A 16,808-nucleotide genomic window follows, 5' to 3' on the forward strand; every position below is an offset into this window, starting at 1 on the left:
AAAGTGAGCATAGTCGTACAGGCTGGGTCAAACAGGAGCAAACAGGAACAGCAAGGGACAGGCAGAGTCGTAGACAGGAAACAAGCAAAGATCAGGACAGGCAGATATCACTCACAGATGGGTATACAAGGCACAGGTCAGAGGTAGGCAGCAAAGGATCATAGAACAGGTAACAGGCAGGAACGGTATCAGGCAGACAGACGGGATAATAGGGCTTAGAATTGCAACAATGTTAACAAGACTTCGCAGAGAGGTGGTGTTTGTGACAGTCCTTTATAGTCCTGGTAATGAGCTGCAGCTGGGTGTGGTGATTAGTGTAGTGATTGGTGGAGTGAGTGCAGGTGATTGGCAGAGAGGATTATGGGGAATGTAGTCCGGGAAGTGACAGGAGCAGATGGTGATTGTGACAGGGCTCATCACTGGCCTTCCCAAAAAGACCATAAGATAGCTGCAGCTCATACAGAATGCTGCTGTCAGGATTCTGAGCAGAACCAGAAAACATGAACACATCACACCAGTCCTCAGGTCCTTGCAGCTTCCAGAAGAGATCAGGTGTGCTCCAACAGTAGCCACATTCAAATCCAGAAAGCAAGCATTTGTGATTAGGTAAAAATTTGGTAAATTTGGGTAAGGGGACAAACCATGGGGAAATTTGAGCTGTAGTGCATGGTTAAGATATCTCTGGATTACAGTCAGGACACTTTCCAAAGGGGGAAATTTCCAAAGGGGAAATTTGAACTGCGTTGCATAGATAAGATATCTCCGGAAGGGGGATTAGGGCTGTGTGGTCCAGTTTGAGGTGTCTTGGCAAAAGGGGAGATTGAAACTTTGTTTATCAGTTTGAAGTGCCTTAACAGGTAGCAGTCCTGTCATATGAGGAAGATCCATTCAGATCTGCTCTGATGGATAGATCCGTTTAGATCCACTCTGACGGACAAAAAAAAAAAAAAAAAAAAAAAAAAAAACTCCCTAAGACTTCCTAGCTCATCCATCCAGATAGCAAAATTCTCTGTTTTTACTGTTATTTCTATTCCTTATGTTGTATTTTTTATTTTTCTTCTTTATGTAAAGCACTTTGAATTACCATTGTGTATGAAATGTGCTATACAAATAAAATTGCCTTGCCTTGCCTTTTTATTGGTGCTATATAAATAAAGAGTTGAGTTGAGTTGAGCTGCAAAACAATGACTTGGTCCCACCTCTGTCAGTCTGTCACATTCAGATCGACGAATAGGAATCTGGCTAGAGAGGCAAATCTACTTTGAGTGTAACTAAAACGAGCCAAAGCACATTTGCATGCAATTAGTTGCAGCAGCTGCTCTGTTGAGCGTTCACGAATGCTATCTTTCAAAAAGAGCGTTTCTAAAAGAACAAGCTCTTCAGAAAAACCTCTCCAGAGTTCAGTGTTGGTGTACGGAGCTGCAGCGGGGTCGATTTTCTTTCTGTTTTCTTTTTTTTTGTGTGGTTTTGCCTGTTTGAGCAAACAAAGTCTGTTCTCACTGCTGGTACTGTACGCTTTTTGGAGCGCTGAATAGCCGCTCTCGCAGCTGCGGCGGTGTGCTATTGGTGGCGCTGAACAGCTGTTCTCACAGCTGATACCGTGCATGATCGCTGTCTCATGTGTCTGGGTGCCGAGCATGCTGAGGCAGTGTTTGTGGATGAGTCATGTACCCATAGCGGGAAGATGACCATCTCAGAGTTGAGGTCAAAACTCCAGTTCCTAAAAAGAGGCGGAATCCCAGTGTTGATGTTACGATCCAATCCTCCTCAGAGGGTTGCTTCAGGCAGTGGTGCTGGTGACCTGAGGATTACGGTGAGTGCACTTCCTTCAGGGAACCAACCCCCTAGGAACCCTCATCCCTCCTGCACTCCACAGCCAGTAGAGCTGCAGAGGGAATGCGCTGGACCATCTCAAAGGTGTGTACCAGCCGTATCCTTCGGGGCTCCCCTGATGACTGGATGTTGATCACTGCATCGAAGGGTGAGCCAGACTTTTCTTGAGATAATGATTTGGCTGTGTTGCCTACTTTGGGAACTGTAGTGTTGCCCAAGTCAGATTTAGAAATGATGTCTACTCTTTCCCAGACCGGCCTCTTCGGTGACGTGGTCGAGAACTTTTCCCAGCAGTTCTTGGCTGTACAGAAGCAGTCTGAAACTATCAGCCACATCCTGCTGCTGGCCTTGCTCCCGCGCTGCAGCAACAGCCTCTATCCAAGCGGTGTCGATTGCAAGCAGGGCGACCAGCCTCTCCAGACCCGTGCTGAGGAGCCGGTAGCAAGTGGGGCACCCAGTCCATCCAGGCCCCTACCCCACCATTTTCCTCTATCTATGGGTCCGAAGGGGTCTCTTCAGGCAGACCCTGTTGAGTCCTCCATCACCCTCAGCAGCTGGATGTGGCAGAGCGTCCAGCACCAGGCCTATGCTCTATCCTTGAGAACCGGATTTAGGCTGGGTGCCATATGTTTGACCCTGTGGGGATCCCATATGTGTAATTCCACAGTTGCTCCTAAACGAAGCCAGTGTCTTTCCTTTTGGGAGAACCCACCTATTATCAGGTTGGAGTCACCCCAGTACGTCCATATGTAGTACAGCCCTATGTGGTTAGTCCATATGTACTTCACATAACTCCTTCGGGGAAGAATATGGCTTCAGCAGCATTCCTTTCCCAGTGGAAAGGGCACGCTTCCTGTTGTTATCCAATAGTCTCACTGAGTGGGTTGTGCGGAACAGCAGTGATTGACACTCTCTGTGTAAGCCCTGTCCCACCATCCTTTTAGGCAGGGCACTGGAAGGGGGCAGCGGCTGTGGCACTTTGGTAGGGATTCCTATTCATCCATCGGTCTGTCCGAAATACGTTGAACATGACCGACTGAATGGGAACGACTCTGTTACAAAGGTAACCCTTGTTTCCTGAAGGAGGGAACATAGATGTATTGCACCTGCTGTTCATTATATACTCGCGCTGCAAAGCAGAGCTGTTTCTGGTCTAAAACTCACAGATAAGAATAGAAATGATGGAACCAATGACCATCATTCAACATTTCCATTCATCCTACTGCCAGTGAACAATGATTCATCTTCAATCATTTGTGTATATTTGTGTATATTTGACACCTTTTTCATATTTTCATTGGTGTTTAGGAGCAGACAGATGATCATGTGACTTACACTGAGGTCACTGCGTACAGTAAAAACCGAGACAAAAAGAACAAGGTGAGAAACACTTCCTTGATGTTGTCCAGCTTCTCTCAACATGATAGTTTGTGTTTTCTTCTGAATTTGTGTCATGAATTGAGCTCAAACATCATGCTGTAATAATTGTGTGTTGAAACAATAACTGTGATGTTCATTCAGGTTCGCTGTGATGATAAAGTGACTTATGCTTCCATCAGAGGAGCAAAAGCTGGATCTCAGGAAAACTGCAGTGAACTTTATGCCTCTGTGAACAAGAACCATCACAAATCAGTCAAATAATGACACAAAAACCACATGAGCAGAAGAATATGAATCTAATAGAACTGAGTCCTAATGGTGTCATTCAGTGCCATTATAAATACTTTCAATGTCTTTTACATGTTAACAAACAAACCCAAGTGATGCTCTGATTTATTTGTAGTTATTGCTTATTTTTCTCAGTTCAGCATGTTTTTTGTATAGTTTCTGTCTGCTTGTTGATCAGTTAATGCTAGTGTCTTTATTATTCATTCAGAGCTGCAGGTTTGTACAAAGTCTAGAAAATTAGGACAGTTTTACTCTCTTACATCATTCTCATCAAATCATCTATTTTATAGAGCGGTTAATTAACTGTCAGCTTGCACTAATTACAGCCAAAGCTACGTGATGTTGTAAGCCCAGGGTGTCCAATCCTGCTCCTGGAGGGCCACTGTCCCTCAGAATTTATCTTCAACCCTAAATAAACACACCTGATCCAGCTAATCAAGGAGTTACTTGACATACTAGAAATTTCTAGTCAGCTGTGTTGATGCAAGTTGGAGCTAAAGTCTGCAGGACAATGGCCTTCCAGGACTGAGTTTGGACACCCTGATGTAAGCGTTTATCACATGACAGTGTTTGAACCATTTGAGCAGCTGCTTTCAGCAGTTCTTGTAATATTATATTTTATTTGTCAATAATAAAATAGTCTATGTCAAACATGTATTTATGGTGAAATATATTTTCCATCACTACACATATTTTCTTGAGCAGACTCTGTAGACGAGACACAGAAACCTCATTCAGTTCTGGTAAGATGGAACTGATTATAAATACAATCAATCTATTACTTCAATTATTTTAATATTCTGTGAACCTCAGATGATTCATAAACATTTGAATACCTGACTGCATTTTCATACATAACATTTTGGATACTGTCTAGTATCCTTTCTTGGATATTGTCTATTAGTAGATATTTTTAGTTTGGAAGCCCAAAGAACAGTTGAAACCCCCAGCTGTATAATGTCATTGAAAATAACAACTGTTTCATCATATGAATCTATCATGAAGACCTAACTGTACTCCAAGAAACTGATACATGCATCCAGTGGATAAACTGGAAAAAAAGAGAATAACTTAAAGTTAAATGAGCTGCAGGTGTGCAAGAACAATCTGCAAATACTGTGAAACTGCCCATTTCAAACATTTAAAGCCTGGAACACACTAAGCCGACGGTTGGCTGTCGGCTGAAGTTGGCCCTCGTCTGCTTTTTTTCAGCCGATTCGACATGTTGAATCGGCGTCGGAGCTTGTCGGTCAGTCAGGCCATCTGATCATTCTGATTGGCTGTTCAGCTACTGCCACCTGCTGGTACGGAAAGGCATTACTTCTTATGCAGGCGCAGAACCGATGTGCTACTTGGCTGTCAGGGGTCAAGCATCGGTTTGGCGTGCCAGGGCAACTTTGGACCCAGACACTGCCTACGTGAGCAAACCCGCAGTCTGCTTTCGTCGCAACTAGTTCATCGGCGTCGGCTTGGTGTGTTCCAGGCTTTACTAACACAACAAGCACAAAATCACTCAATGACTTAAACTAAATAGAGAAGGTACTTTGTACTGAGAAACTCGCAAAAGTGGTGGTAGAACCTCCGGTGCTCAGTAGACTAAATTTTAGATGTGCAGGTAGCCTACTGTGTACCACTGAGTGTCCATCCACTTCAAGCACTATCTGCAGAAATGATTTTAGCAGCCTCAGGCGTGAGAAACTCCAGATGCAACAGCCATTTCTAAAACCAGTGTGGTCAAACTAACACACACTTTTTCTTCTGTCCTCTTTGTGTTCTAGTGTTTTCAAAACTGTTTGCACGACCATTTGTCTAGTTTTATATTTTCAGAGCTGTGATCTCACTGTTGAGGACTGGAAACATGTTACTGCTGAATGTGAGAACTCAGTTAGTTTGACCACACAGGTTAGAAGAGGAAATGAGATCTTAACCCAAACAGAACTGATCATCTCTGAACCCAGTTTGGACTGATGGGAGTAGGTTTCTCTAATAACCAGTGTGGTCAAACATCATTAAGTATCATACAAAAGTATTTGCAATAGTTTCAAATTATTCAGAATCTGAGTTCCAGTGTTCATTTAGAATGGAAACTTGATGTCTGATGTCACTTATGGACGTCACATTGATGTTTATCTGTTGATGCAGCAGTGCCTTACATGCTCACATCAGCAATAACAGCACCATCAGTGTGGCAGATCAATTCCCAAGACCAAGTACATTAACATGGATGAGTTTGCTTCAACACTACATGCTCCTGGTGTAATGAATTCATCGCATTGAAATCAAAGTATTGATGAGTACCGCTGTTCTTTTAATGACCACTCTCCTAGAATATTGTTTTCTACAGTTCATTCGGTTTTAAACCTGGTGGTTAATGTTTTTACATGTCTGAAACGTGTGAACATTTTTAACATTCTTTGTGGAGAAAGTAGATAGTTTGAGACAACAAACATTGCAATTTGATTCAGACACCCATGAGAGTCCATGGATCTCTTAGTCTTCTCTTGACCCTGTTACTTCTTGCAAAAATAAAATTGAACACTTAAGGCCTGCTGTCTTTCCTCACGCTGTCATGCTGGCTGTTTTTTTTAAAAGTTGTAAATACTGTTGTTTCAGATGTTGTTCTGTATCTATAAATTTGAGTCTAAGCACTGGAACTGTCCCTGACAGTCTAAAACATGCAACAATTACAACAAGTTTAAAGATGCCAAATTCAAATACATCTATCCTAACCAATTTTAAATTTAATCTTTTATGTCCAAAATCTTGGAGAGGTGTTAGTTCACATTACCAGTACTCCTATTAAAAGTCTCTAATGATATCTTATTGGCTACAGATGCTTTTGCTTTGGTTGACCACAATGTAAAGCAACGGTCCTAGTACTGAGCCTTGTGGTACTCCACACTGATCTTGTGATCGCTATGACATCTCTTCTGGTGTGTAGTAGATGGTTGCATTATGATTTTCTATCTAATATTATCAGTCTTGTTGGTAAAGAAGTTCATAAAGTCATTACTGCTGTGATCTTTGGAAATGTCTGAGGTTGAGGCTTTATTTCTTGTTAACTTAGCTACTGTATCAAATAAATATCTAGGATTGTGTTTGTGTTCCTCTAAGAAAGTCAGAAAATAAGCAGATCTAGAGGTATGGCCTTTTTGTATTAAATCATGCTCTCTTTCCATGCAATACGATAAACTTCTAGTTTGGTTTTCTTCCACCTGTGTTCCATTTTTTGGGCTTCTCTCTTAAGTCTGCAAGTGTGATTGTACCACTGCATTGGACTAATTTCCTTAATTTTCTTTACGTGCAAAGGAGCAATAATGTGCTGGAAAAGAGAGAGTCAATAGTTTCTGTTGCAACATCGAGGTCTTCTAAGCTGTCTGGTATGCTAAGGCGATGAAACTGATCAGGAAGATTATTTATAAAGCAATCTTTAGTGGTAGAAGTGATGGTTCTACCATATTTATGGCAGGGAGGCAGTTTAGCCTCTTTGACTAAATGTAGTATACACGAGACTAGATAATGATCTGAGATGTCGTCACTCTGCTGCAGAATTTCAACGGCATCAATATCAATTCCATGCGACAGTATTAGATCTAAGGTATGATTACGACAATGAGTGGGTCCTGACACGTGTTGTCTAACACCAATAGAGGTTAAAATGTCTGTAAATGCCAATCCTAATGAGTCTTTTTTATTATCTACATGGATATTAGAATCACCAACAACAAGGACTTTATCTGCAGCTTGTACTAACTCTGACAGAAAATCAGCAAATTATTTAATAAAGTCTGTTTGATGTCCTGGTGGCCTGTATACAGTAGCCAACACAAATGTCAAATGGGATTTGTCACTTACATAAAGCACCATCACTTCAAAAGAATTATACATGAAACTAGACCTCTGAGTGTTCACAGCCTTTGCATAGACTTTTGTCTAGTTTTAATTGAGTGAGGTGTCTGTGTGCGGTGCACTTAGTGTGACATTAAATGTTTTCTGTAGTGTTTTTAGAGCTGTGATCTCACCGTTGAGGTTTGGAAACATGTTACTGCTGAATGTGAGAACTTAGTTTAACCACAATAGAGCAGTGATCATCTCTGAACTCAGTTTAGACTGGTGGGAATGAGTCTCTTTATGACTCTTTATGTCTGAACACAGTAAGCTAATGAGCAGAGGAGGAGCTGATGATGATTAAAGGAGGAGCTGTAACTATATAATGAAGAGAAAGACTGAGAGAAACAGAAAATGGCTGATCAGTGTGATCTGTGTCTGCTGGGACTGATCATTCTCTCTTCACTTCTCACAGGTAAATGCATTTCTGCATGCTCTTTAAACTCCCGTGAAAGGGTTAAATATAAGTATACTTACATACCAATGTTTTAATGGTATGGAGACTGTGAATAAGTTAGTTTGAACAACTGTCACATTTGCAAATAGAATTTGACACTGAGAATGTCCTGTTGTCATTAATAAATATAATTTATTAATATATAGCATAATGATTACTCAAATGTACTTGTGTTTCAGGTATGATTGGAGCAGAAGTGACTCATGTGTTCATCAGTTCTGGTGAAAATGTCCGTCTGCCCTGTAATAATGCTCTTTCTGACTGCAACTCAACTACATGGAACTATAACAGTTTCAGACGTTCAGCAGGAATTGAACTGATTGCTGGAGGGATAAAGAAGAAAAACAAAAAGAGACATGAGAGACTGAGTCTGGGGTCTGACTGCTCTCTGAACATCAAGAATGTCACAGAAGAAGATTATGGATTTTACACCTGCAGACAATATGTGAATGGACAAAAACAAGGAACTGATTATGTTTATCTGAATGTTCTTCATGGTAAGTTTATGATTATGTGATCAATTTAAAAAGAGCAGATTCTCCCTTTAAACTCACATGATGATTGAAGAGTCTGTGATTTGTGTCTTGTGTTTAGTTTCAGTGTCTCCATCATCATCATCATCATCATCATCATCACCACAGACTGAGATCAGTCCAGGTCGCTCTGTGACTCTCTCCTGTCAGTTGTATTCATATACTGGATTCTCCTGTGATCATTGGGTTCGTTCTGTGGGACTTCAGCTGTTGTGGGTGAATCAGGCTGGTGCTGATCTGGAGACAGACTCCAGATATCAGATATTATTCTCATCATATCACTGTATCATCACTCTGACTACAACACTCCTGAATGAAGATGACAACAGAGAGTGGAGATGTCAGCTTACTCTCAGAAATCAACTCCAGACCTCAGTCAGATACACTGTCAAGTATTCAGGTGAGAAACAACTATTACTACTGTAAAATATGATGTTAATGTCCTACAGATGAACATCTGAACATTCATCTTCTGATTCCAGTCAGCAGCTCAAACTCTGAGAAGAAATCAAGCCAAACTACAGCAGCAGCTCCTACACAAGGTTCATGATCACATGATCACTGTCACACATCATCAGTCTCTCACTTCACTGGTTCACACTGGCTTTAATTCATCCATCCTTTCATTTGTACAGAGAATCAGAAGTCATTAAATACTCCAAACTCTGAGAGGACAGCAGCTGCTCAAACACCTGGATTTACTGAACAACAAGGTGTTTATTCATGACTTTCTTATATTAACTCAATAACTCTCTGAAGACTCTCTGACACAGAGAGATAAGGTTTAATAAAGTCATTCAGAGCAAACTGATGTTAATGTTGTACAGTATGACTCATCTGAACCTTTATCTTCTGCAGCTCCAGTTGATTCAGAGACACAGTTTCCAGTCAGCAGCTCAAACTCTGAGACGACTTCAGCTGCACACAGAAAATCTGCAGTTGCTGCACAGCGAGGTTTTTATGCATGTCTTACTCATTTCAGTGCTTTACAATGCCAATTACAGTAGAACTATAGGAACTCCTCTACATATTCCTTTGCAGAGAAAATACAGCTTTTCACAAACATTGTTTAAGAACGACAGCAGCTGAAATAAATCAGTTTATCCACTCATCATGAACTTTGACTCTATGAAGTAAAATCCTTCCTCTTCTCTCTTGTGTAACAAGAGGGCCTCCTATAACAGTCAGATTGAGAGAGAACAGCTGCAGCTTCTTATCATAAATCTCATTTAAAAAATGGCCCTGGAATTAAATGTCTTTGCATGCAGTTCATTAATGCAGATAACCACTGGAATTTAAATGTGTATTAAATGCTCCATCAATAACTGTTCATAGTTGAATCCCCTTGACTTCAGTCATGTCCAGTTTCTCTTCTTCTTCTTCTTCTTCTTCCACACATGTTTCCTGCAGTGATTGTGATTATTGTTGAGATGGCAGTGTTTGCTGCTCCTACTGTGATTCTTCTTCAGATCATCTGTGCAAGAAGAGCTGGTGAGTTTGAGCTTCACACAATCTGATGATTCACACTCATCTGATCTGGAACAATCTGCAATCATGGTAAAAACACATACGAGAGGTCAGTCAATGCTTTTATTTTGCAGGGAGGAAGGACTCGCAGCACCCAGAGGAAATAGAGATGCCTACAATATTACAATAAAATACTGCTGAGTTTGGAGACCATCTGAAACAAGATTTAAAACAGCAAAAACTCACAGAGGATTGTTCATTGTTTGATTTTCTTCTTCTCACAAAACAGAGAAAAACTCCCTGAAGAAATAGTGACACCTTCAAAATCTGATTATTATAATTGTTTTAACAGTCAAGATTTATTTTCATTTATATGCATATTTCCATACAGTGTCAAAGTCATTTTCTTGTGGTTGGTATAAACTGCTTTAAATATAATTTTAAGTACAGTAATGGACAGACTGTATAATCATCTTTCTGTTCTGTTCTGCCTCATGATCATTAATTAATCATGTTAAAAAAAGAATTTGTTAAAATGATTAACGCATTTAACGCATTTGGCCCACCCCCAGACTTACGTATAGGTGCAGTTTTTCTGTACAGGGGTGAATTTCCCAAAAGTATCTGTTATTCAGCTATGGTCGTAAGTTCCATTGAACTCTATTGGTAATGACAGAACTTACGACCATAGTTCACTTTGGGATATGCACCCTAGAATAGCACAAATGTGATGCTGATTTTATACAACATTCAATAAATAAGAAGTTAATATCATGTTATTTTAGACAATATTGTCTGTTTTGCTCAATTTTGCCAACGAAAATATAAAGACGAAGCAGAACTGTTTGTCTCAGAGCAAGAGTGATTCAAAACCATATGGATCCTTCTGCTCTCTAAACGCTCTTGCAGTACTTTGATGTCACACAGCGATCGATCTGTGCAGCGCTGCTTCAAGTCCAACAAGCCTAATAATTTAATGGATCATTCATAAAAGGGTTTTTCACACCGAATAATTCTAGGAACTCAGTTATAGGAACTAGCCACTAAGATAGTTCCCAGGGAACTAATTTCTCCCTCGGGCATGTTCCTGGTTGCATTCACTCCGGGAATAGGAACTCTGAATCGTCCAATGGCAGTGTCTTTAAGCGCGGCATTTACAAATGCTAAACACCGGTGGATGGAGGATGCCGTGATCATTGAGTGTCGTGGGTCTTGTGTTAATGGAGATGGAATGTAAACACAGAATTTACACGACTGAAAGAGCAAAAAGTGGGGCTAAGAGACTTCTCCCCAATAGAGTGTAATAATTTCTTTGATAAATAACAAATTTCATTCCCCACATTAACAATGATTGGAGAGATCGCTGTGATTCTGACTTGCACATTGAAGAACTTTATTTAGAAGTTCAAAATCTTAAGGTAAACAAACCTATTTATTTTCTTCTCAAATGTGACTTAGATTTATTTAAACTCTCAGTGAAACTATCAACATTTCACTAAGAAGTCGTATTATGTTGGAAATTGGCACACACATACAATGTTACACCCCACAATACTTCTATCTGGAATAACACATATATTTTACATAGAAACAAATCTTTATTTTACGAGGACTGGTTAAATAGAAATATTTGGTCAATGATGATCTAATGGATGAGAGTGGTAATGTTTTAGATTACAATTCCTTCACTTTAAAACACAGATTTGCCTGTCATCCAAAACAGTTCTTTACTGTTAATGCAATACCTGTCAGACACAGACGAGGACACAGAGGTAAGTGCACAGTGAAACAGTTTATTAAACAGAGGTATCGGACACAAGCTGAACACAGGAGGATATCTTGACACGTAGAACACTTTATGGATGATAACTGTTTACTTTCCTTTGTAGATGGGGAGGATGAGGAAGACGAGGCAGGAGATGAGGACGATGCGGTAGACTGGAACAGGTAAGTAATCCACAGGTTAGTAGACGCAGGTAACAGTCAGGGTGAGGTTCAAGACCAGACAGCGAGTGGTTGAGTGTGGCGTGCTTATATGTGGCTCTGGTGATAATGCACAGGTGATCAGAATTCCGGTGATTGTGAATGAGTGGGCGTGGCGTAAGTGTCCGTGTCCGATGGTGCAGGCAGTGCGGTTGTGACAGTACCCCCTCCTCCACGGGCGGCTCCTGACGACTGCGATGGTTGGCGGCGACGGGGTCTACCACGGCCTCGAGGAGCGGGTCGGTCAGGATGGTCCTGGTGGAACTGAGTCAGAAGATTGGGGTCAAGGATGTCATTACGGTTGATCCAGCACCGCTCCTCAGGACCGTAGTCCTCCCAGTCCACAAGGTATTCCAGCTGTGATCCCCGCCGCCGCGAGTCGAGGATAGCTCTCACCCGGTAGATGTTGGGGTCTTCATCGATGACAGGAGGAGGAGGTACGGCATCATTACGGAGCAGGGTTTTGGGTGTTCTCCAGTGTTCTCCAGTTGGATGGCCCACTGAATGGGACTGACGAGCATGGCTGGACGGAGAATGGTCTCGGGGTTTTCAGGTTCAGGATCCGCTTGATATAGTCGAGATAGAGCATCAGCTCTGTTGTTTTGGTCTCCAGGACGACACGTGACCTTGAAGTTGAAGCGAGTGAAGAATAAGGCCCATCTAGCTTGGTGATGGTTGAGCCGTTTGGCATCTCTCAGATATTCGAGATTCCGATGATCGGTGATTACTTCAAAGGGGTGTTTTGCTCCCTCCAGCCAATGTCTCCATTCCTCCAGGGCGAGCTTGATAGCTAGGAGTTCCCGATTACCAATATCATAATTCTGCTCCGCCGGGGATAGCTTCTTCGAGAAGAAGGCGCATGGATGGAGTCGTGAGGGTTCCCCCTGCCGCTGTGACAGCACCGCTCCGACCCTGGTAGAGGAGGCATCCACCTCCACGATGAACTGGCGGTTAGGATCTGGATGGACCAGGATCGGAGCGGACTGGAAGGCGAGCTTCAACTGATGGAAGGCTTCTTTGGCAGAGGTGTTCCAGGACAGAGACTTGGGCCGGTTTTTTAACAGGGAGGTGAGAGGTGAGCTGAGCAGACTGTAATTGTGGATAAAGCGGCGGTAGAAGTTGGCAAATCCCAGGAATCTCTGTAGTTCCTTGATGGTGTTGGGTAACAGCCAGTGAAGAATGGTGTCCACCTTCCTCTGATCCATCTTGACGCCGTGGTTGTCAATGATGTATCCTAGAAATTGGACTGAGGTGGTATGGAATTCACACTTCTCCAACTTGAGATACAGGTGATGTTCACAGAGTTTTTGGAGGACTTGGAGTACATGCTCTTCGTGCACTCTCATGTCTCGAGAGTAGATGAGGATATCATCTATGTAGACGATGACAAACTTGTTCAGGAATTCACGGAAGACTTGTTCATATAGTTCTGGAAGACGGAAGGTGAGTTGGACAACCCATATGGCATCACCCGGTACTCGTAGTGCCCGGAAGGGGTGATGAAGGCGGTTTTCCACTCATCACCCTTCCGGATGCGAATGAGGTTATAGGCGCTTCTTAAGTCGAGCTTGGAGAAGATGGTGGCACCTCAGAGTTGCTCAAGGGCGGCAGGGACCAGAGGAAGGGGATAACTGAATTTAACGGTTTGGGAGTTGAGATGACGATAATCAATACACGGCCGCAAGTCTCCGTCCTTTTTTGCCACGAAGAAGAAGCTCGAAGCGGCAGGGGAGGTAGATGGTCTTATGGACCCTTGTTGGTGCGCTTCGTGCACGTACTCCTCCATGGCCTGCTGCTCCGGGATGGACAGTGGATAGATGCGGCCTTTGGGTAAGGTAGCCCCAGGCAGGAGGTCGATGGCGCAGTCCCATGGCCGATGAGGTGGAAGTTTGGTAGCCAACCACTTACTGAAGACATCCTGGAACGCCCGGTAAGCTGGAGGAATGGTTATGCTGACGTGGGTGTCAGGACTTTCCACAGATGTAGACTGCACTGGAAGCTGTTGGTAGACTCTAGAGGATTTGGGTTTAACTTTAATTGGATGAGTTATACAGTTCTGGAAGCAGTTTTCACTCCATTTGAGGATTTCGCCAGAGGACCAGTGAATGTGGGTTGATGCAGGTTTAACCATGGGCGTCCCAGGATGATGTCAGCGGTTGACTCCTCCAGCACCATGAATGTGATGGTCTCCTCATGCAGATGACCGTTGCGGAAAGTAAGTGTGGGGGAGAAATGGTGGACACGACCTCGGCCCAGCGGCTTTCCCTGTATCATGGTGATCCTGAGGTCGACTGGGCAGCGTTGGCGACGTGCATTCAGTCTTTGGAGGGTTTGCTGACTGATGAAGTTCCCGGCCGACCCGGAGTCGATGAGGGCTTGCGCTGAAATGGAGGAGTGAGAATTATTAACGTACACCAAGGTCTTTGTAAGATGAGCAGTATGTGGAGGTAACTGAATTGTACTCACCGCTGGGAGTGGAGGTCAAACCAGGCAGGTGGAAATCCCGTGTCCATCTCCCCCACAATACAAACACAACTGTTGGTTAATGCGGCGTTGGCGTTCGGTAGTGGTGAGATGGTGGGTGTCAATCTGCATGGGTTCTGGTGCTGGAGGTGCGACAGATGGTTGAACGGGCAGAGGATTGACAGTGGGTGCGGTGATACCACAGGCTGATAGACGTTGTGATACTCGGACCGTTTTCTGGATTAATAACTCAAGACCCAAAGAATCTTCATAAACTATGATTAGTTGTTTTACCTCATTTCGGAGGCCATGGCGGAATGCAGTGATGAGGGCGGTTTCATTCCAACCGCTAATACATGCAAAACGTGCGGAAACGTAAAGCATATGAACTAGTGGTTTCTCTCTTTCCTTGACGAATGTTGAAGAGTTGGTCATGAATAGACATTTCGGCAGCGTGTTGACCGAAGACTTCCTTTAAATGATCACAGAAGGCGGAGACAGAGCCAGTGACCGGAGCATTCGATTCCCACAAGGACTGCGCCCATTGCAGTGCTCGTCCTGAGAGCACGGAGATGATGAATGCCACTCGGCCTCTCTCATGTTGGAACAGGTGGGAGTTCGCTTCCATGTATAGTGAACACTGTAACGGAAATCCGCTGCAATCCTCTGCCACGCCGCTGTATGTCGCTGGTCGGGCCATGGGACTCGCAGAGGCAGCTGAGGAAGTGACGGGTGCCGCAGGTGATGGTGATGGCTGTACGGTCGTGCTAGCCGCTGGTGGTGAAGGGTTGGTGTTTTGCATCAGTGAGGACGGTACAGGTTGAACCAGGGCAGTGAATGGGTCAGCGGTGCGGTCCCCGCCTGTGTCCGGAGAGCTCTGCATGCGGTCTGGTCTTCTGTCAGACACAGACGAGGACACAGAGGTAAGTGCACAGTGAAACAGTTTATTAAACAGAGGTATCGGACACAAGCTGAACACAGGAGGATATCTTGACACGTAGAACACTTTATGGATGATAACTGTTTACTTTCCTTTGTAGATGGGGAGGACGAGGAAGACGATGAAGACGAGGCAGGAGATGAGGACGATGCGGTAGACTGGAACAGGTAGGTAATCCACAGGTTAGTAGACGCAGGTAACAGTCAGGGTGAGGTTCAAGACCAGACAGCGAGTGGTTGAGTGTGGCGTGCTTATATGTGGCTCTGGTGATGATGCACAGGTGATCAGAATTCCGGTGATTGTGAACGAGTGGGCGTGGCGTAAGTGTCCGTGTCCGATGGTGCAGGCAGTGCGGTTGTGACAATACGCTTGGGTATAAAAATAATAATGAAATGTTCCCTTTCTTATTTCAAAATTACTGCAGTCCTTCCCTCTTATATATGTTGATGTTGAAATAGAAAAAAAACTTTGCAATAACTAATATATAAGACAAGTTATCATCCAGTCTTACTACCCTGTCAAATCTTAAGAAATAAATTAGATCATACATTTGATAAAAAATACTGTTAAATATTTTAGAACAGCTTATCTAAGATTTCATATTCCCCCAAAGCAAAATAAACACATTTTAAAATATTAAATTGCATATCCTTCCAGTTTTTTTTTTTTACATTTAAATTTTAAATTTGAAAATGTGCCTTGTCATTTTTGTAACAATTGTAAAAATTGTTTTGTAACAATTTTTTCCATGTGATTTCTCTAATTCCTTTTGGAGAACATTACAGGATTTGATGATAGAAAAAGATGAGGTCGCTGATGGTTTCACTCTTACCTCACAAAATGTAATGTATGGGATAACCAAAGATTGCTGTATTTTGTACTGTTTGGTTAATAATATTGTATTATTAGTGAATATATAAATATATATATTCTTAAATCCCCTCCTTTGCTTATTATATTTAAAAATAAGTTAAAATACATCTCAGATGCCATTAGTAAAATAAAAAAAAATCAAAATGCATTAAAACTATTTAAATTGTTTGTATTATATAAGTTGTTACTATATTTTATTTTTTTATTATTATTTAATTTTATGTTTTGTTTATTTTATATTGGATTCATTATGGTTCTGTTGTGTTGAGTCTTCCTTGCCAGATTCTTTTTTTGTATATTGACGGTTTTTGCCATTTTGTTGTATTCAGATTATGTACCTGATAAAGAAAGAAAGAAAGAAAGAAAGAAAGAAAGAAAGAATGGGTCGACGTCAATATATATAATGTTAGATAGTGTTAGATAGAAATAAAGTTAGTTAACTTTTTAAGGAGTGTCGTGGCGGCTCTAACAAATATGAACTGTACCGAAAATTTTCTACCAAAATAACTAATTCATCAGGGAAAACCTAGGGTTGATATGGCTGATTTGATTACTCAAGGTTTGCAAAAAGAACAAGACGAAATCAAGAAGGAACAGGATGAATCAGGAAGAACCAGTGATAACTGGTATATAATTTTGGCTGCACAGCAGCTCTTAAAGAAAAAGACATTGTCATTGTGTCATTGTCCAGCATAAATTCAGT

At 42.2% G+C, this 16,808-nt stretch overlaps 1 protein-coding gene across 1 annotated transcript; it reads left to right on the forward strand.

Moving 5' to 3' along the window:
• Positions 1–7,706: 7,706 nt before the first annotated feature.
• On the forward strand, positions 7,707–10,176 carry LOC125280042. The gene is made up of 8 exons (XM_048210381.1): positions 7,707–7,804; positions 8,026–8,343; positions 8,447–8,779; positions 8,862–8,921; positions 9,015–9,092; positions 9,238–9,333; positions 9,727–9,870; positions 9,981–10,176. The coding sequence occupies exons 1-8, from the start codon at positions 7,744–7,746 to the stop codon at positions 10,034–10,036; spliced, it is 1,146 nt and encodes a 381-aa protein (XP_048066338.1). The 5' UTR covers positions 7,707–7,743; the 3' UTR covers positions 10,037–10,176.
• Positions 10,177–16,808: the final 6,632 nt, after the last annotated feature.

Source organism: Megalobrama amblycephala, linkage group LG1, assembly GCF_018812025.1.
Source record: "Megalobrama amblycephala isolate DHTTF-2021 linkage group LG1, ASM1881202v1, whole genome shotgun sequence".
NCBI classification, from domain to species: Eukaryota; Metazoa; Chordata; class Actinopteri; order Cypriniformes; family Xenocyprididae; genus Megalobrama; species Megalobrama amblycephala.